The sequence below is a fragment of the Drosophila subpulchrella genome, chromosome 4 (genome assembly GCF_014743375.2).
Source record: "Drosophila subpulchrella strain 33 F10 #4 breed RU33 chromosome 4, RU_Dsub_v1.1 Primary Assembly, whole genome shotgun sequence".
Lineage (NCBI taxonomy): Eukaryota > Metazoa > Arthropoda > Insecta > Diptera > Drosophilidae > Drosophila > Drosophila subpulchrella.
Genome location: NC_050608.1, coordinates 725897 through 747367, shown reverse-complemented (window position 1 = coordinate 747367; position 21471 = coordinate 725897). Strand labels below are relative to the sequence as shown.

Below are 21471 nucleotides of genomic sequence, written 5' to 3'. Positions count from 1 at the left end.
CTATTTTGTGGGCATCTGCATCACTCACTTATCACTTATACCGCACAGAGTTCTTATATTCACAAATGATTAAGTGTAAACTATTATTTGCTTTACACGCCCACACTAGCTATGGATCTTGGTAAATACGGCAGGTGGCTCACCTCGCGCATCGTCAAGAGTTGTGCCATTACAGCAAGCAAGTCAGTCCTGTCGAGCAGTTGAAAAATTTAAATAGGGAGGATGGCCCGAAAGGTCTGCGCCTGATTGGCCAGGGCGATGCGACACAATAGCAAATCGCAGCGTGACGCGTATCCGTATCGGTATCAGTACCCGCAAACGTCACTGCCAAGCGACAGCGTTCCTCCGCCCCCGCCCCCGACCAGGTTGCCGCTGTGCCAAGAGCTCAGAGCCCAGTGTCGCTGCTCTCAGAGGCAGCGTTCGGCACACATTCGCTATCCACTCGGACGGGTATCCAAATCCAAGCGAACGTGCTGCTCGCCTCGGGAGTGCCGTTCCACCTGCCGTACTCTGTGCACTTACGCTCGCCCTCGTCGCCGCCGCCTTGGCGTCTGCTGCTTCTACTGCTCCTGGCGAGCCATCGCGGGAAACTGACGACGTGCCCGCTGAAACATCCGACTGCTTCTGGGCTGCGGCTCTGCGGTGGCGGAGCTGCAGAGTCTACTGTTCGGGGCGCTCAGGCGCAGCAGTTGCGCACTGTGGGACGGAACGGCTTGCAAGCGGAGACTGCCTCCGGTTGCGAAAACGTGTTGATTGGGATCTGTGCGAGCGTTCTTGATACATACACCCAGGAAAAAAGAACATTTAGGTGAAATTATGAAAACACCGTTCTTAAATTATCAACACCGTTCATGAAAACATGTATGTACATAGGTCTAGTGTCCGCCTTTGACACGTGGTGGCACAGGTTCGAGTCCGCGAGATGACGGTTGTGAATTGTGAGTTTTATTGGAATATTATCTCTAATGATTATATGATTATATCTACTTCTAATAATAAATAAATTCTTTGTCATCAGCAAAATAGCCGAAATACATTAAATTTTTGCAATAACAAAACAAAAGTATGGAAACTAAAAAATCTCTACCGGCCTCCAGAAAATCTAGCATGTACACAAACCCCGTGTTTTTATATTTTATGCTCTTAAGTTAAGCCGACATGTTCTTAAACTGACCCCATTTGTTCGGAACCCAACCCTAAAGTTTTGGACTTTTTGACTTCGTTTGGGCTTGATTTTTGAAAGTTTCAGACGGATTTTTGAAGTGCCCCAAGAGTTTGTCTCATTTCGCATTTCTTCTTCTTTCTGTTCTTCCTTCTCTCGTTCTGGCTTAGCGAGGCTGAAACATTTGTCCATATTGGATCACAAAAATAAAAAAGAATAAAGGCATTGGGAAAATTATTTGTGTGTCAACTAGACTAGTTTTGCAGTTAAATATAACGCTCGCACACCCACTGTGCAGCTTCGCACTTCACTCTCTTTTCGCTCTTTGCTTCTCTTCTTGCTACTCTTCGCTTCGCAAGCCGACAGCCGGGCAGGTCAGCTCTTTCCATCAGCACTCCCACCCCTTGAGGTCACGAAACTGCTCGCCGAGTGGTTGGTTGGGGATCGCCGTAAATGTGTGTGGGCGTGGATTCAATTGTTCTGCACATACATATTGTTGCACGAATTACGAGAATTGTCTCTCTCGCTCCTTGTGTTTCGACCAATGTTCTCCTGCCTCTCTCTCACTCAGGCAGACCAGGCTCTCCAACCTCCAGCCTCCATCCCCCACCCCCAGCCCCCCTCCCTGTAGCTCTGTCTCTGTCCCACCCGTGCACGCTGTCGAGTGAATACATGAATGCCGAGAAACAAAACCTTTTTGTTTCTGCTCGACTCCGAAATCGATGGAAAGAAAGCCAAGGAAAGGGCATTGTCCAACACAATCGTACATATGTACTCCGAGGCTCCGCCCCTTTTCGTGCAGCGACGTCGCAAGTAGTGGTGGTTACTGCTCCGCTTGTCTCAGCCAATTGTCTCGTCAATTATTTGCTATTGTATTGCAGCATTGCGATTCGGTTGGCGGACGGATAGCAGAAACCGGTACCGTAAGTATGTTTAAAGGAAGCACATGCCTATGTGGACACGACTCCGCAGAATACATGTGGGCATGTACAGCCCTTCGGCTTTTTAAGCCGTCTCCACTACTTCGACCATGTACGCATGGGCGTAGCTACTGCTAGGCACCAACCTGGTGGTGGCTCGAACATACTTTGCAAGACAATTTACTGCACAAGCCCACATTGTTGACCCCCAATCACATAACGTACATGAAACGTGTGGAAAAATTAGAAATATCACTTTCCTAAATATGCCCGTTGTAAGAACACGAGAATTTATTTGTCCGCCCAAGAATTGATTTGTGCGATTGGGATGAGTAATTGTCTGTCCTTGCTATATGCAGTTACCTTATCGCAGACACAACTACGAACATGATCCGTCATTAAAGGAATAAATGCGAAATTAGAGGGGAAAGGGGCGGGGTGTGTGACCGGATGTGTGTGGAAATCCAATACATAGGTATTTAATAATGTCTGTTGGGCATTCTATTTTGTTATTTAATTTAAGTACAACTTTCTGTAAACTTATTCGCTCGTCACAATATCATGACAAACTATTAGCTTTAAGTGTAAATTGTTTATTATAAACATCTATTCAATATCATGACGAACTATTAACTTTAAGTGTGAATTGTACATATATATAAATCGATAAGTGATGTGAACCGATAGACGGACACATAAATGTCAGATAGGATTTAAGAGAACCAGGGGACGGTCACTTAAGTCCAGCTTTTGGTGAGAAGAACACGTTTTTTGGAAAGCAAAAACTAAATAAAATGAAACGAAGCCCATCCTAGTGGCTTCCAAAAAACTAAGGTAAACTTACAACGAACTTAGGCTTATTCATAACAAAGAAAACAGTAGAAGAATGGAGTACGTTATTCTCTCCACACTGCATCGTAAACATTATCAGCCGATAATTCAAAATTCGTTTCCTCGTCCACACTTTAAATTTTATTGTAAAAGGCGTTGAAAAATTATCGATAACATTATAAAACAGCCATTCCGAGAGTTTCCCTAAATCACCCTAAGACAGACTTTTCGAAAATCGCCATAAAAAAGGGTACCAAGGCGAAAGCGAGGCGGACCCTATGGAGCTTTGGTAAAATTTAGCTTGCTTTTACTTGAACAGAGAACGATTTCCTGATTTTAGGATGGGTTGCACTGAATGTAAGGTGAGTTTTTCTTCTAAAAATTAAGACAATATTTCTAAAGAACAAGAAAGGAAGCTGGCCGAAGCTTTTATACCCTTGCATGTCGTTCACATGGGAGCATTGTGTATACAAAGCTTTCTGATTTTAAAAAAACTAAGAAGTAATTCCATTTAAATTAACTACCGCCACGAAATGTAACGTATAATGTTATATACCGGAGTAGAAAAGAAAATGATGAAAAATAACGAAGCTATAATTCTTTTCTTTTAATTTTCCCATTCGTTTTCCCGATCGTTCCATTTAATATAATTCTCCAAATTTTTTTCAGTTTCTAAATAAAATTTAATTTAAATTTCTGAAATATTAAAAAAATGACATTCTTAAGTTAGTATAAAGTTAGTATGTCAAAAAACACCGAAGATATAATATTTTTTACATTTCCTTCAAATTTTTTGTAATTCATTCCTATGTGTGCCTACAAGAGAAAACGCTATAGTCAATTGCCAAGGATATTAGATGCCCGTGGGTGTGCGAGAGGGATCACTAACTAAAACTTGCGATGTGCAGGAAGCCCAAGAATCTGCATGACAAGTCCCAACATTCTAGCCTTTATATTTTCCGAGATCTTAGCGTTCATACGGACAAGCGGAACTGTCTAGATCCACCTGGCTTGTGTTCCTGATCAAGATTATGGGATCGGAAACGCTTCCTTCTAGCTGTTACATACACTCAAAAAAAGAATCACCATAAATATTAGAAAATCGCCCGTGATTTTAAAACGCCATTAAATTAAAAAATATTTTCTTGATTGTAGAAAAAATTTCTAAGACTAAGACAGATTTCGCCATAACTTTTTTTTGTAAATTCCAGAAAATTATTTATTTAAAATAAAGGCGAGTCGCCGTTGGATGAAAATCATAGGCGATTTTTTTGGTTTAACGGCGGATTTCTTAAGTGAAGGGCGATTTTTTTTTGGGTGTACTTTCCGCAGATTCTAGTATACCGTTTTACTCTACAAGTTTCATCGCGATAGGTTTAAAACTAAGTGACTAGTTCGGACAGACGGACATGGCTAGATCGACTCGTCTAGTGATGCTGATCAAGAATATATACTTAGTGAAAATATATATATTATAACTGACTAAAATCATTATACAGTCTGCAAGGGTATAAAAATCGAATTTGGATTGGTTTAATGGAGGCTGGATTTCAAATTACTTAACTTAATAAGCTTTTGCCATATGTATGGGTAGAGTTGGAAGGCCGTGTGCAGCAACATTTAAACTGAAAAATCATCTTTGATAACTGGTTAAAGGAATATATATGAGGATAAAACAACTTACTGTTTTAAGAAAAAACTTTTTGGTCGCGACGAGAATCCAATCGTTTGCATTGTTATTTTCTTGGTGTCTACATTTAGTTTATTTACAAACACTAACATTATAAAAATTATAAATTGCATTTACTTACTAGAATTAGTACTACGTTAACTAGTGAACCGTTTGGCTTTTGTTTTCTGTGCAGAAAGCTTCTCTTCTCGTTTTCCTTTTATTTTCTTATAAAAAAAATCCCCTCTTAAGAGGTCGTGACGATCGCACATTCAACATACAAAAGTTCTTATACACAATTTCGTGACGAAAAATGATTGTACATCCGACTAAATAAATACACTTTCTAAAATGTTTTTTATTCTGCCCGCTTCATCAAAGTATTTAAGCTTCTTGCATACAAAGGTATATTCTTGCAAATTAAAACATTTTAGAAAATTTGACTAATTTATATTTATTTTATATCAGAACTTTTGTATGTCTTCCCGACCCATTACCTCGTTAAGAGGTGTTTTTGTTTGATAGTGGAAGTTTTTGTTTAAAACATCAATTATAAAAAGGGAGTCTAATTCTTTTGCGGTAATACTCATTCTCGTGTTCATAAAAATTAATATATATATATTTCCGTTGGCAAGGCCAAATCGACTTGGTTACTGTATGCCGTACTATACTTAAGTATAGAAGCCGTTTTCTAGCTTAAATAAAGTATGTGTATTTAGACATCGAAAATTAAACGTACCATATTTTACGTCTTAATAGTTAATTTGTTAAAAAAATTGTAGTCTTTAATTTTTGATGACAATCTTCTAAATGTTTTAATTTTACTTAAAAAGCATCTAATAATAATTTTTTCTGATCAAATTATTGTTGCGTAGTTTTGGGCATTCAAGGTAAGCAATGTTTTTCATACTGAACTGAAACGGATTGCACTTTTTATTGCTCAATATCTTTCAAGGCGTAATTTTGAAGAGGCGTAATGGGCAAGGCGTAATGGGCAAGGGTAGCGGGATTAGCAAATTATATTACCTTTTCAGTGACTATATGTCACATGTCATGGCCTGTATCTGTAGCATTAGTTGCTTAGAAACTATAAGCCTTTAAAATCTAGCTATTTATACCCGTTACTCGTAGAGTAAAAGGGTATATTAGATTCGTCGGAAAGTATGTAACAGGCAGAAGGAAGCGTTTCCGACCCCATAAAGTATATATATTCTTGATCAGGATCACTAGCCGAGTCGATTTAGCCATGTCCGTCTGTCCGTCTGTCCGTATGAACGCTGAGATCTCGGAAACTATAAGAGCTACAATACTGAGATTAGGCATGCAGATTCCTGAGATTCCTGCGCAGCGCAAGTTTGTTTCAGAAGAGTGCCACGCCCACTCTAACGCCCACAAACCGCCCAAAACTGTGGCTCCTACAGTTTTGATGCTAGAACAAAAATTTTAACTGAAATGTTTTGTTCTCATCAATACCTACCGATTGACCTAAAAAAAATTTTCCACGCCCACTTTAACGCCCACAAACCGCCCACAAACTTCAAAAAATCGTAAATATGAACGCGGATATCTCGGAAAATATCAAAGATAGAGAAACGGGATTTCAGATTTAGATTCCGTAGGCTTGAGCGCAGCGTAAGTTTGTTACGCGAATATGCCACGCCCACTCTAACGCCCACAAACCGCCAAAATCTGTGGCGCCCACAATTTTTATGCTAGATAAAAAATTTTAACTGAAATGTATTGGTCTCGTCAATACCTATAGATTGATTTAAAAAAACTTTGCCACGCCCACTCCAACGCCCACAATGCTTAAATCTGTCTACCGCCGGTAGGTGGCGCATTTGCTGCTTGCATATCTCCACTTTCCTTTGGTCCCTTTAGCTGAGTAACGGGTATCTGATAGTCGAGGTACTCGACTATAGCGTTCTTCCTTGTTTTTTTTGGATTTCCCGGCAAGCTAGCGGAGTTTTCCAAAAGTTGTAGAGCACAAGTTTTTTAGCTTCTTAATACACCCAAACAGTCCGAATGATCGTAAAACCAAATAGGTTTCATACAAACCCATAAAGGGATAAACCTTTTCATTTTGGAAAGTTCCCCAAAATGTTGTTATACCCGTTACTCGTAGAGTAAAAGGGTATACTAGATTCGTCGGAAAGTATGTAACAGGCAGAAGGAAGCGTTTCCGACCCCATAAAGTATATATATTCTTGATCAGGATCACTAGCCGAGTCGATCTAGCCATGTCCGTCTGTCCGTCTGTCCGTCTGTCTGTCTGTCCGGATGAACGCTGAGATCTTGGAAACTATTGGAGCTAGGCTATTGAGATTGGCGAGCAGATTCCTGAGCTTCTTACGCAGCGCAAGTTTGTTTCAGTAGAGTGCCACGCCCACTCTAAAGCCCACAAACCGCCCAAATCTGTGGCTTCTACAGTTTTGATGCTAGAGTAAAAATTTAAACTGAAATGTATTGTTCTCATCAATACCTATGGATTGACAGAAAAAAAGTTTTCCACGCCCATTTTAACGCCCACAAACCGCCCACAAACTTCAAAAAATCGTAAATATGAACGCGGATATCTCGGAAACTATCAAAGATAGAGCCTGTGGCGCCCACAATTTTTATGCTAGATAACAAATTTTAACTGAAATGTATTGGTCTCGTCAATACCTATCGATTGTACAAAAAAAAAATTTGCCACGCCCACTCTAACGCCCACAACGCTTAAATCTGTCTACCGCCGGTAGGTGGCGCATTTAAATCTCGCTTTGCTGCTTGCATATCTCCATTTCCCTTTGGTCCCTTGAGCTGAGTAACGGGTATCTGATAGTCGGGGTACTCGACTATTGCGTTCTTCCTTGTTTTTGGAATAACATTTGAACAGCTCCCCCAAAAGCTCCAATTTTCTAAATTCTCACTTTCACCGCTCATTCTCCCAAACCAATAAAGATTTCTAAAGTCTTGGTATGCAAAATTCTTAGTTACGATCAGACCATCACAGCAGATTTTCAATTCTGCTGCTATATATTGTAGTCGCCTTTGCACTCTCCTGGTGCGCTTCGTCACTACGTTGACTGCTATCCACAGCGACTATTTCTGTGACCGTTTCTAACGCTATACAATCAAGTAGTCCGTCTTAAAAAAAAAATGTAGTTCCAAATTCCCAAGAGTTAAAGATAATCTGTTTTGTTCCAGTACTTATTTCCGAAAGATTCACACGTATTCGAACTTCCCAGACCTGTTTTAAGAGTCACTTCGGAAAGAACTGCACGGATTTGAATTTCTTGTTCTTACTCTGTTAACGCTCGAAAAATTCTGACTGATAATCTCCGCCAAGCATTCGACTGGCGGATTTCAATAATATAAGTAATTTTTTGAGAAGAGATCGGAGATAGGATCATTCTCTATTACGTTCTTTTTACTTTGGTAAGAAAGAATATTAACTAGAGTTCTCTAAAAAGATCATTTAGCTTAAATACTTCTTAATTTAATGTGGAAATTGTGTGAAACGGTTCGGCGGGGATATTTTTTGATGACTTCACAATAGAATTTTTGTATGTTCAAGGTGCGATCGTCACCAGTTATTTACCTCGATAAGAGGGTTTGAACTCGTAAAAGTGCAAACATTTTTTGTTAAATAACTTACAAAAGTGAATTTTAGACTCTCTTTAAAATTGTACTGTAAAATCTCTCAAAAACGGGAGTAACAAAATAAGGGCAACATTTTCTAAAAATAGGCATGTATTGATCTTACATTTAGAGCGATTTTTCCTAAATCTAGAGTGCATTTTCTTAAAGCTAGGGTGATTTTTCTGTTTTGAAAGGTAAATACCCTTAACATATGAAACAAGTGTCGGCGCTATTTCTTGAAGTTATGGCGACTTTCGTATTTTAATGATAAATTGCCTTAAATAAAAGGCAATTTTTCTTGAATGTATGGTGTTTGTTTTTGTTTTAAAGGTAAAGCCCCTCTTAAGCAAGGGCAAGTAACCTATAAAGTAAAACAATTTTTTATAAAAAAATCGTGCTTGGATATGATTGTCTGCAGTATTTTTTCTGGATTATTTTTTAAAAATTATTTGATTTAGTGTCCATTTTTTTACTATAATTTGAGAGGGTGAGAAGGCAAGGCCGCTAAACGCATGTTGGTAAACTGCTAATTAGAATCATAAGAACTGAACATATAGTCACTACGTGTGTCCTTGATCAGGATCACTAGCCAATTCTATCTAGCCATGTCCGTCTGTCCGTGTGAACGCTCTGATCTCGGAAACTGTTAGAGCTGGAGAGCTTGGATCTAAGATTAAAATTCCTAGCTTCTCATTCAGCTCAAGTTTGGTATCCAAATGTGCCACGCCCAATCTATCGGCCACAAACGCTAAGAATAATTAGATCTTTCTAGCGGCTAAATTTTAAAAAAAATTTTGTGAATGTTTAATGAATTTTGTTTTGATTTTAATAAACAACATTTTTCCAATTTGGTCATTCTTTAAAAAGGTTATGGGCAATTAATGATTTTAACGCTAGGTTGCGCCAGTTTAAGAATTTGAACATTTCGGTCTGCGATCATATTTATACCCGATTCTTCGGAAAGTATGTAAAAGGTAGAAGAAAGCATTTTCAGGCCTATAAAGTAACGGTATATTGCGCCAACATTTTTGAAGATTTTAGGAACATATGCCGACATAGAGATTTAGCGTAATGCAAGTGTTTGTGGGCGTGGCATTCCGATGACAAAAAAATGGGCTGCGATGAAATCGCAAGAATCGGTAGCTTAATTCCAACATGCTAGCTTTTATACGGACAGGCGGACGGACAGGCAGACAGACTGACAGACGGACAGGGCTAGATCTACTCGGCTGGTGATCCTGATTAAGAATATATAAACTTCTTCTTGCCGAAGTTACCTTCCTTTCTTGTTTTTGTTGTTTTATGTTTCCGATCAATCCTATGGAAATTGTAGGAAACCATTGTCCGATCCGGTTCTTCCGACGTATATACTGTATGCAATATAAAAAAGTCTTTGGAAAAGTTACTAGTGTAAGTTGACTAGTTTGAGTAGAAAGTTAATTTTTCTTTTGTTAATAACAAACAATTTATGTTAAAAGCAAAAACTTGTGGTATCAAAATTTCTGATCTCAAATTATGTGACGAAAAATTATAATACAAACAAGCTTAGGCCCGTTTTCTCGTGCGCATGTCAATCCTAAGGGTTTTCTGTGCTTAAAACATACTTTTAGTTTATAATGCGAACCAGAAAACGGACTGCAATCTTCGTTAAATGACTTAAGGCGATAGGTTTTAAACTGAGCTCGGACATGGCTACACTCACTACGCAAATTGAAGTGATCAAGAGTATGTACACTTTATAGGACCGTAAAGGTGCCCTTCTCTCCGTTATTGACTTTTCCCGACAAGGACCATCAATGCAAAATGTGGATATTTAAATACTACATTAACGTTCCTAGTGAAGGTTAAAGACGTGTTTATGTATCAACGAGCCAACCATAATCGAATGTGACTTGGGCAATTTGTATTTGCGATTTCATTTGTTTGTCTTGTTACTTTGGTTATGGCTTCAAAAGCATCTATAAACCAGTCGAAAATTACGCTTTCTTAGGCAGGGGTTGAGCGTGGAGGAGGTGGAAAAAGATCAAAGGACAATTTCCTGATTGTTTTATTTCGTTATTTTATTTTGTTTGCGCTCCGTTTCGTTTTGTGTTGTTGTGTATATGTTGGTACAGTTTTATTGTTGATTTTTGGGCGTATGTTGTCTTTGCTTATTTATTCAATTCGTTTACTTTGACATTCACCGTCACTCTGTTTCAAATACCCTCGGCCAGGCGCATCCGCCTCCCTTATTGTCAACCACCCACCATGGTCAGACTTATTTGCTTATTTATTTATTTTCATTATTTAATTGTACTTCATTTGTAAATTCCGTTTTGTTTCATCTCATTTATTGTTCGGGTATTACGTTAGCTCTGTTCTGTCCACAGAAATCTGGGAATCTAGAAGCTTTTCGGGCCTTAAAGCCGATTTATTAATTGATAAGAGCTTGCTTTCGCCTGCCGCTTGCAGTCTTGGAACACATGGTGGTGGGTTTTCCGTAGCTCCAGTAATACAAAATTGAGATACAGCTTGAGCTCCAATTAAAATAGCAAGTGTTTTGAGCTACCATCATAGCCATAGCATCGCCCTCTTATCTTGCACCAACAATACGAACCCTCTGGCTCCCATCCTAGGAGAAACCGCAGACCCGGACACCGGCACCTCATTAACGCCGCGAAACGAACTCGACACAATGTCGAGCTCTTAAGTATACTCTTACAGCCCAGCTCATCGGAAGAGCTGCGTGGGTAACTCTGGAGGGGGTACTGGGGATGGGTTTTGTTGTTATAATGTTTTGTTTGCCGCCAAACAATTGCTTTAACCCCGTCAAATGTACTCTACCTGGTCGAGTGCCTACTGCAGAATTGCCAAAGGAGCTTCTCCACAGAACTGAAATATTATTCATTGAGGAACGTGACGGATCCATGCTCAACAGTCCACGTAGTGCCGAATCGTATAGGTATTGTGCTAAAGGAGACTACGATAGGTATTTCGACTTGTTGGCAACGATATTTTGATTTGTAATGATTTATCATTTGGATCGCTAAAGGAAAACTTCTGTACAGTGCTGCCAATTAAAGCGGGGAAAAAAGGACGAATATTTTTTAAAAACGAAAAAAAACCTGACAAAAGCTTATCATTAAAAAATTTAATGTTTCATTATGTTAGGGTATTGAAATTATTTTAGGCTTTACTGGATTCTTTTAAATAGCGTCACATCCAGTTTATTATTTCTGATTGCTTTAAGAACGATTCCCCAAACTTTTGTTTATATATTTCTTACACATCTTGAAAGTAGACAGAAACAGTCATGGGTAAAAACGTTAAGCGAATTGGTTTCAAAGTTTACAACTCATAAGCACTGTTGATGAAATATATTATTTTCATAAAGGTAACCCTGACTTGGATAGAAAGCCCTTTGTGTCTAATTCTGAAAACATATCGGTATTTTTCGTCAATTTTGTATTCATATTGACCGAGCGACTAGAGTTGACAAAATTGTGGAGCGGAAATCGAGCTTTTTGAAAAAAGTTATGACTGGTTTACGTGTATTATGAGTAATTTTTAAAGAAACTTTGAGTATGTTTCGCAAGGCCTAAAACTCAAGCACAAAAATGTAAGTTTTTGAATACACTTAAATCAACCATGTGGAGGGGTGAAACCAAGACTTCAATTTATCGACCGCCCTAGTGACCATACATACACCGATCGGTATTCAGAACTATCGAATGATACCGAAAAGTCTATTTAATGCGGCCATCAGTAAATAAGTTAGATTTAAAGAAAATAATTAATTTAGTTCGAAAGGCAAAAAAAACACAGATTTCCGGACAGGGAATGTTTGAATTTTTTTCCGGCTGAGGCAGTTTAAAATAGTACAGATCTGTCCGGAAAAGGGACAAAATGGCAGCACTGTTCCTGTATACACACAAACCAAGAAAGAACGTACACAGCACTTTTCCTTTATTTTCGTAATTAGTAATAAACTTCTCTTTTTATATAATTTAAATCTTAGAATGGTTAGGGAAATGTTAAATACGATTCTTAAAAACTTTTGTCTTCCTCTGCCTCAGTGTGTATCTGAACCGGGGTCCTCTCGCATCAGAGTCGCCTTACCAGTTGGGGCATCGCACCATATTACGCGCGGACTTATAAGTTTAAATTAAATGTAAAGTTAACACGTTTATGAACAGTGCAAGCTTGCTCAAACTTAAAATGCAACCTTATACAATATGTATGAAAAAATATTTATTACAACATTTTAAAAATTTTGTATTTCTCATTGCATTAAGGCATTGTACAATAATTGCTTGATTTTAAAAAATCTTTGTATTTACATAGATTTATAAAATTATACGTTTTAAACTTTGTATGCCTAAAAATTGTTCTAAAAGGTTTTGTTGTCCAATGACATTTTAAAACAAGAGAAAACGCTGTAGTCGATGTGGCACTCTGTTGAAACAAACGTGCGCTGCGCAGGAAGCCCATGAATCTCGGCGCTCATACGGATGGACAGACAGACGGAAATGGCTAGATCGACTCAGCTAGTGATCCTGATGAAGAATATATATACTTTATCAGGTCGGAAACGCTTCTTTCTACCTGTTACTTTCCGACGAATGTAGTATACCCTTTTACTCTACGAGTAACGGGTATAACAACACTTTGAGAAACATTTTCTCTGTGCTGATTGTAAACTTACCATTTACTGTAGCAAAAACAAAACACACTCATCACTATTATTAAAATTTGTTAACTGTTAACTGTGTGAATGAGCTATATGTCTGGTGGAGAACGCTTTCCAGTACAGACCAAAATGAGAAAATATTATAAAACGTATTTATTTAATCGGATGTATAATATTTTTTTTATATTAGGCATTTAAAAGACACAATCGATTCGGTGATTACACAATAAAATAAAAAAACCTATCCCGAATAAACCTTTTTTGTCCAATCTAAACCTATGTTAAAGCAAACAGGAACACTGTTAACCATTTTTAAAATAAATACGCCTTCAGGGTGTATACATTTTGACTACCGAGAACAGCTTTCCTTAATAGTGTATTTAAATTACACAAGTTATATCTACGGATAGATAAATACCATTGCTCATTTTATGCATTTGGAGGTCTAACATAGTTTGGCGTTGGTGCCATCCGTCATAGAATATGGTTCAAAACATTTAATATGTATAAATACAATGTAACATGGAGGTATGCATGTACCTATTTCGACATACTGCACTTGCCGACATAAAATTTGCGAGTTCTAGTAAATTTACAAGCATAAAGAGGTATGTATGTTTTCCCTGTCACAGGCTTTTTAAGACCCAAGTTGCGCCAGCAATCCTTTTGTGTTTTTTTATTGCAGACGCCTGACCCCAAATGATGAATAAATAACGAAAAGAAACAGACACCCTCACCATCATATTGAGGAAGAGGTAGCACAACTTTGAGATATAAGGTGAAGTGGCCGATTACTCTGAATGATGTGGACACCAACACCACCAATCTTATATACATGTATGTATGTGCATACATGCATACATAAAAGGCTAGAAACACCCTTTCGGAAGTTAGATAAAAAAGAAAACTTATTTTCATCCTTTTTTGTGTACTTTTACATTCTCAGAATATATGAATCAAAGATCAGTTCTACAATACATGTTTTGGAAATCTCTGCATATGTTATGTGGGTATTTGTTGGGAACAATACAAGATACATTGGAAACATGGGTTTCAATTAGCTTGCTTTGAAACTAGTGGTAATGGTATATTTCAGAATAACAATTGGAAAAGAAGCGCGAATCCTTTAACTTATGAAAATAATACTTTATTTTTTAGCGTTCTTTGTAAAACGGATATGAAACTTACACTTAAAGAAAATTTTTCCTTACTTTAAAGGGAGAAACAATTTATTGTAGACGGTGCTCCCTTCCGACTGGGCACAGATGCTTGTTTTATGTTCGCGAGGTGGAAACTGACTCCTTCGGGGTATAAAGGGAACCCCACTAAAGAGCTTTCAGCTTTTTATTCGAATTTCTGTCAAAAGTTTGTAACGCAGGGAGGAGACGTGTCCGACCCTTTAAAGTACATATTCTTGATCAGCATCACTAAACGAGCCGATGTTTCCATGCTGAGATCTGCGAAACTATTAGAGGTAGAAAGGTAGGATTGGGCATGTATATTCTAGGGATTCTTGCGCAGCGAAAACTTATTTCAAGAGGTTGCCACGACTCCTCTAACGCCCACAAACGAACTTTTAGTTATAACAAAAATAAAGTTTTTCATTCTTCTAGACTCCTCTTAAATTAAGAAAGAAGCTAAATAAAGCTTTATACGAAAAAAACTTTTTCTATACAAGTATGAATAATAAACGATTTTCTTCTGTCGTTCAAACTCGGATAAGTTTAAATATAATACGTAGGCGAGTGGCGAATCTTGCCAGACGAGTTTATGTTTCGACCATGTCTAATGTTTAACCTATTTGACGTATGTTGTCGAGTGTGTTGGTAATGGATGAAGATTGATGACGGCGATTGATGATCGTTATTATCCATATTATTGGAGGGGTGACTGCTGTGCTCGGTGCTGAACAACGTGTTGACAGACCGTAACACACAGCTACTCTTATCCTTGGTGAAAGCCGTGTTTTGGATCTACCGTACTTACGGAGGTTGCAGCTTATGTGAATACGTCCCCGCTCTTCATTTGTGACCCCATTGTCTGGAAGGAACAATGGGCGTTGGATGTCCCAATACATTGACTGTGGCGCTACTTTGGCAACAAAACATCGACAATGAGCTTCTAATTTGAATGCTATTTTGTCTTTTGTTGTCAGAGATTTAATCATCTCTTTCTGGGCGGGTCTGGAGCTGCCTGGCATTTTCCCATCATTAGAGCCACCATTGTTTTCGGGCTTAAATGAGCGCTTTATTATCATGGTGGGTGATGGGTGGTCAGAAGATTGCCCAACTGACTACATATCCGAATGTCACAATGGTCTTCTTAGAATTGCTATGCGATGCGATGCGACTTCCAAAGGTTTTCAATACTGCGAAGAGTACTTGCCTTAACTTTCTAGTCGGCTAGTACAGCTTGAAACGCCGTGGTAAAAATTTCTACAATCATATTTTCAATTCCAATTTCCATTTCCCCAATCTATTCCTGAATTTCCTGGCCGAGAGTAACGGTGTGGCAAGATGCGGACGACATGTGGAAGCTTCGTGCGTATCCCGTTTGCATTACGAACGTTAAATAATTCGTAATTGAATTGACGCCGACTCAGGATGCAGGCTTCAGTGTGTCGGGGACTGATGCAGGGAAGGGACGTCGAGGCGGAACAAAGTTACAAATTGTCGTGCAAAGAAAGAAAAAACAATTACCCAGCAAACGATGGGCGGTCCAAGATGAAATACGCTGCTATTGAAGAAGTGAATTCGGTTCCGTGGCCCGCAATCTCGTCTCTCATGTGTCGCGACCTTTGCTCTGCCTCTGACCAAGACATTTGCACTTGACATTAGCCGCGCGGGTGGGCCAAGGGTTGTTTTTAGCTTTGTGGGCTGTATCGTAATTAGAATAAAGCCAGAAGTTGAGTGGCGGTCTTTGCAGCAGCCACACCGGCTTGCCACTTCCACTGGCTTTTCTCCCCGGGAAAACACAAATCATTTATTTGTATTCTCAAACCATTCAATGACCTGCACGTGCAACTGCATCACCCCTCTTTGAGCACACTCCCATTTCCGTGTGGAATTGTAAGGGCCATCAGACAAGCGTTCAAGTTATATTCGCTTGCCATTTTTTTACGAAATGTCCATTCACAAAAGCACTGAAAAGCACAGGTGTGTTCCCACAGAGGGCAAAGCTACGTTTTTTATTATTTCAACAAAAAAGATATATGTATGTTGCAGGATATGGTCGTTTGATTTCGATAAGCATTATTATACAGGAACTACACGGCAGAAAAATGAGAACTAGTATCAAAAAGAACTAGTTAGGCAACAACAAAAAGCAACTTGATCTTATCTAGATACACCAGGACAAGATAGGGTCTATAATATTTGCACCAGTCGACACCCAATAATCAGAAAGAAAATGGAAATATGCAAGCAAAACGATTGTTTCTGAGATTGCACACCCCGCCACCTGGCGTCGGTTCCTTTATTTGCTTACAACTTGTTACTGAATGTCCGAATCAAAGGGTTTTGATATGTAGAAACTATATTGATAATCAACACAAAATCCCATTTACACTTAAAAAAAATCTTCAATAACGTGGGCGCCAGGCAGAAAGTTTTCCGACGAATACAATACACCCTTTATCCTACGAGTAACGGGCATGAAAACTAGTTAAAATGTAACATTTATATTCACGATACTTTCAGAGTAAAAGGGTATATTGTATTCGTTATATATATATTAATACGCGTTACTCGTAGATTAAAAGGGTTTAGGAGATTCGTCGAAAAGTATGCAGAAAGTGTACCCAGAAAAATAATGAAACAAATTTTAGGTCAGGCCTAAAAAATTTTAAATGACTTAAAAGTTAATTTTTAGGTCCTGTACTGCTTATCAATTTTTTGACTTTTTGCCCTACTTTTTAGGTCATGAATATCCTAATATTTTATGTCATCGTGTGCCTTAAAATTACAGCATTTTACATAAAAATATTTGACAGCTAAAAACCTTTTAAACTTAACATGTCTGTTATATATTGATGTTGGACCAAACCACAATTGCATTGCTCTTATTTATTTAAGATACTATTTTAAGAAACATTAACTGAGCCTTAGTATTAAAAAATTGAGCATTATAGGCCAAATATGCGCTAAAAATTAGGTATTTAAAAACAAAATGCTTAATGTTTAACATGATATTAACATAATTTATTTATTTTAATTTACCTCCCTAATAAAATTGTGTCTTACTAAAAAAAACAAGGAAGAACGCTATAGTCGAGTACCTCGACTATCAGATACCCGTTACTCAGCTAAAGGGACCAAAGGGAGATGGAGATATGCAAGCAGCAAGGCGAGATTGTAATGCGCCACCTACCCGCTATCTCAATATATGTTATGTGGGCGGCAGACAGATTTAAGCGTTATGGAAGTTAAAGTGGGCGTGGTAAACTCTTTTTGGGTCAATCGATAGGCATTGACGAGACTAATACATTTCAGCTAAAATTTGTTATCTTCCATGAAAATTGTGGACGCCACAGGTTTGGGCGGTCTGTGGGCGTTAGAGTGGGCGTGGCAAACTTAGGTCAATCGATAGGTATTAACGAGACCAATACATATCACTTAAAAATTTGTTTCTAGCATAAAAACTGTAGGCACCACAGTTTTTGGCGGTTTGTGGGCGTTAGAGTGGGCGTGGCACCCTGCTTAAACAAACTTGCGCTGCGCAAGAAGCTCAGGAATCTACATACCAAATTCCAACTTTCTAGCTTTTGTAGTTTCCGATATCTCAGCGTTCATCCGGACGGACAGATAGACGGACAGACGGACAGATGGACAGACAGACATGGCTAGATTGACTCGGCTAGTGATCCTGATCAAGAATACCTGTCCATTTGTCAATATCTATCGGAGAGCCAAAAATGGTTTGTATCGGACTTTTAGTAAATCAAATAAAAACACCTCTTAACGAGGTAAGGGCTCGTTAGATCCAATTTTAAGAAATTAGGCCAAAAGTGGTTTAAAAAAAACAACTTTTTGCTGTAACTTTATTTATTTTTTGTTATTTTTAGAGAATTTAAGCAAAGGTAGCGTGATTAGCATATTGAATTACCTTGTATGTTGAAGGTGCGATCGTCATGACCACTTACCTCTTTAAGAGGTGTTTTTGATTGACATAAATAAGATTGAAAATCAATTTTGCAAATCGGTCGTTCCTTAAAAAGTTAACACGGTTATCATGGTGATATAGAAAGAACCCCAACTCAAACAAGTCTCTGCAAGGTAGTGAGCCTTGGATATCTCGTAGTCGGGATATACTGTGCGATGTTATAGCACCACCAGTGCCAACGAAAACGTAAATTAAAGGCAGCGACATAAAAGGAGCAGTTTAATATTGTAATTGAGTTGAATTTCATTTGAATTTCACGGCATTTTGCCCAGGAAGAAAAAAATAACGCGAATCAGATTAATCAGTTTTGCATTACATTTTAATATTTTATTTCGCTTGTGTCGAAGATGCTGCGCCTGAGAAGGATAGCAATTGTTTTAAAATTCTGTAAAAAAGCTGAAGTATTCAAAAGAAGGCGAACCAGCCACCCGTTGGGTGTAATTTGTTTTCCCTTTAGGTTTGTTTTTAAATATTTGTTTTTATCTTATCTCATCGTTGGATCTAAGATGTTCTTTTCTAGCAGGGAACGCTATTGATTTTCTGGCGTAGAAAAAGGAATTACTGGAAGAGCCCATCGAAAACACTTGTAAAACCTTTTCGCAAACAACAATGCGGCAAAATGTGTACGACAAAGCGAAATTATTCAATAAGAAAAGGCTCAACGCAAAGAAAACTTTTTCACAGTCATCCTTCAGGACTAAGGTCTGAGAAGTTAGTCAATGAAGCGATGACACAGCGTGTCATCTGTGTAATTTGCAGCCCTAATGCCACCGGCTCACGTCCCGTTACTCCTCACTTTTAGCATACCTTGTTCTATTCGAATATTAACGGTTTTTGTTACAGCTTTCGGCGACGGGAGCAATCGCCTGGGAATTCGGATTCGACAACTACGCGGCTGAATGTCTCAGCTGGTGGTTGCGGATTGCGGTGGCTTCAATTTTTATCAGATTAAGCCTTGTTGGCAGACGACACACGGAGCGTGCCAATGAATTTTAATAGCAATAGCCACCGCAATAGCAACGTCAGTACCAATCTCAACAAAATCTTCTTTTTTCAGGCTTTGACAGTTCGATAGAAGTCCGCCCCTCATACCTTCTAATAAAATAGTGATAGAAAATGATATTAATTGGTTTTTGATTAGACGACATTCTGTTACTTTGAGCGAAATAAACCATTCTGTGTTGTATTGTTTTGTTTTCTATACCTTAAAAAGTACCTTTAAAACCCCCTTTTTTAAATTCCCCGACTTCTCGCTGTTTGCCTCTTGTCATACCATTTCATTTTGCGCCCTTACCCTACTTGTAAGATACTGGGAAGGATCATATACAATTTGTGGGTTAACGATTTTATTGTAGTTCTAGTTTATTGAGCGTTTAAGCAATTCCCGATAATTTACAAGAGCCAACAAATTTTTTTGAACCTAACATAGGAATATCCAAGGTGTTAATCGACGAATAATTCATAAACATGGCACCAAGAATTAGAGGAATCTTCAAATGATGGTTGATTAACATTTTGAATCAGACCATAATTCGTAAATTCGTAGAAATTACGTTTAGCAAGAGAGAACGCTATAGTCGATGCCATCGACTATCAAATACCCGTTACTCAACTAAAGAGGATGCGAGAGGGGTGGAGAAATGCTTGCTTGTAGCTAGCGCCACCTATCACAGCCTAGCCCATAACATAATCTAGCATATAGCGCCTCTAGCGGCTTGGTGGAATTTGCAAAACATTGACAATTACTTGGTTATAACTTTTCAATAAATGGTCCGATTTCAACAATTTTTGGTATGTAGGTGGGTATTGATAATAAGAACAAAACCTCATATAAATTATTCAAAATATTAAGAGGAGTATTGCTAGACGAGTTCTAGCGTTATGTGCGTTAGCGTGGGCGTGACACCCTGCTGCGCTGCGTAATAATATCTAGAATCTGCATGCCTAATCCCAACTTTCAAGCTTTTGTAGATTCCGAGATCACAGCGTTTATACGGACGGCCTAAAGAACATGGCCAGATCGACTCGGATAGTGATCCTGATAAAGAATATATATGCCTTATGGGGTCGGAAACGCTCCTTTCTATTTGTTACTTACGTTCCGACGAATCTCGTATACTCTTTTACTCTAAGAGTAACGCGTATAAATAGTGAGAAGTAAGTGTTTTCGACTAGAAGCGGCACGTTGATACAAAGTTGATCAACTGGGACGTTTATGAACTGAAGGGGAGACTCTTACATCTCAATTGCCTACCTGCGTGTCACACACGTGCGTACAACTCTTGCTGGACTCCGTGCTCAAACTAATTGCGTAGGACATACACGCACTTTACCACAGATTTATTTGCTATTTCAGGAGTCATTAGCTGCGCAAAGAGAAAGGACATCAACCCTATTCAAAGCCCTCTCCTGAAACGTTAAAGGGACATAAGAGGGGATATAAAAGATTTTTGAGATTGTCACATGTAGGTGGTTAATTCCTATCGTTGCTTTCAAGCAATTGGCTTTCCTAATACACCAAATTTTTACAGTCCCACTCCTCTTTATTTACGCTGCCATAAAAACTTAACTTATTTGTATTGGGTACAATAGCCGCTTACTTATAATTGCATTTTTGTTGCCCATGGCGCTAATACGCTCAAATAAAATCGACCTGTATTTAAGAAATTCACAATGTTGAGTACGCAGACAAAAATCATTTTAAAATTAAGAAAAATGTTCTTAAAATAAGAATGTTGTTTTTAAATTTAGACTGGATTTCGCCCTCAGTGTAAATAGGTTTTTCATTCAAAAATTTACTCAGCCAGAGGAAGCGCAGTGGAGTTTTAGGCATGCTAGCGGCACAACCGTTTAACAGTTCGGTGTACAGAAGAGTAAAAATAATGATAATTCAAAATAAATAAACTATAAAGAAAGGAAGCTAGCTTCGGCAAGCCGAAGTTTATTTACTCTTGCATGTCGTTCCTATGGGAGCAATGTATACACTCACAGAACAAAATTAAATATTTTTGCATATCAACTTTGGTCCCTTATTTTGCCATATCATATTGATATTTTCGAACAAATAAAGAGGGTGTTTTTCATACCAGATTGATATGCGCACATATCAAAACCATAAATACGCAAAAAATACAAAGGCCCTGTCATACTTTTTTTCGAAGACTTTTCGATGTTACGTTTGATATGAAAAATATATCGAATCGATACGAATTAATATCAAATCGATACGAATTCATTTCAATATCAAGGAGATTTTGTATCATTTGATATGAATTCGTATTAATTTGATATGTAACAAGGAAGAACGCTATAGTCGAGTACCTCGACTATCAGATACCCGTTACTAAGCTAAAGGGACCAAAGGGAAAAGGAGATATGCAAGCAGCAAAGCGAGATTGAAATGCGCCACCTGCCGGTTGTGACAGAATTAAGC

The 21471-nt window shown here is 38.4% G+C and overlaps 1 protein-coding gene across 4 annotated transcripts in view; it reads right to left on the bottom strand.

Annotated features, from left to right (window-relative positions):
* Positions 1-21471, bottom strand: part of LOC119549524 (transcription factor SOX-6) — a 68829-nt gene that overhangs the window by 8061 nt on the left and 39297 nt on the right. The window contains exon 1 of one of the 4 annotated variants that reach the window (XM_037857928.1): positions 523-610. The exons of 2 other annotated variants lie outside the window; for them this stretch is intronic. Coding sequence is in view for 1 of the 2 variants with exons in the window: in XM_037857841.1 (XP_037713769.1) it covers positions 144-170 (27 nt within the window). In the remaining variant the exon portion in view is untranslated. Of the gene's footprint in view, positions 1-143; positions 502-522; positions 611-21471 lie in introns of those variants that run through there. One more of the 4 variants, XM_037857841.1, reaches the window with a different exon arrangement.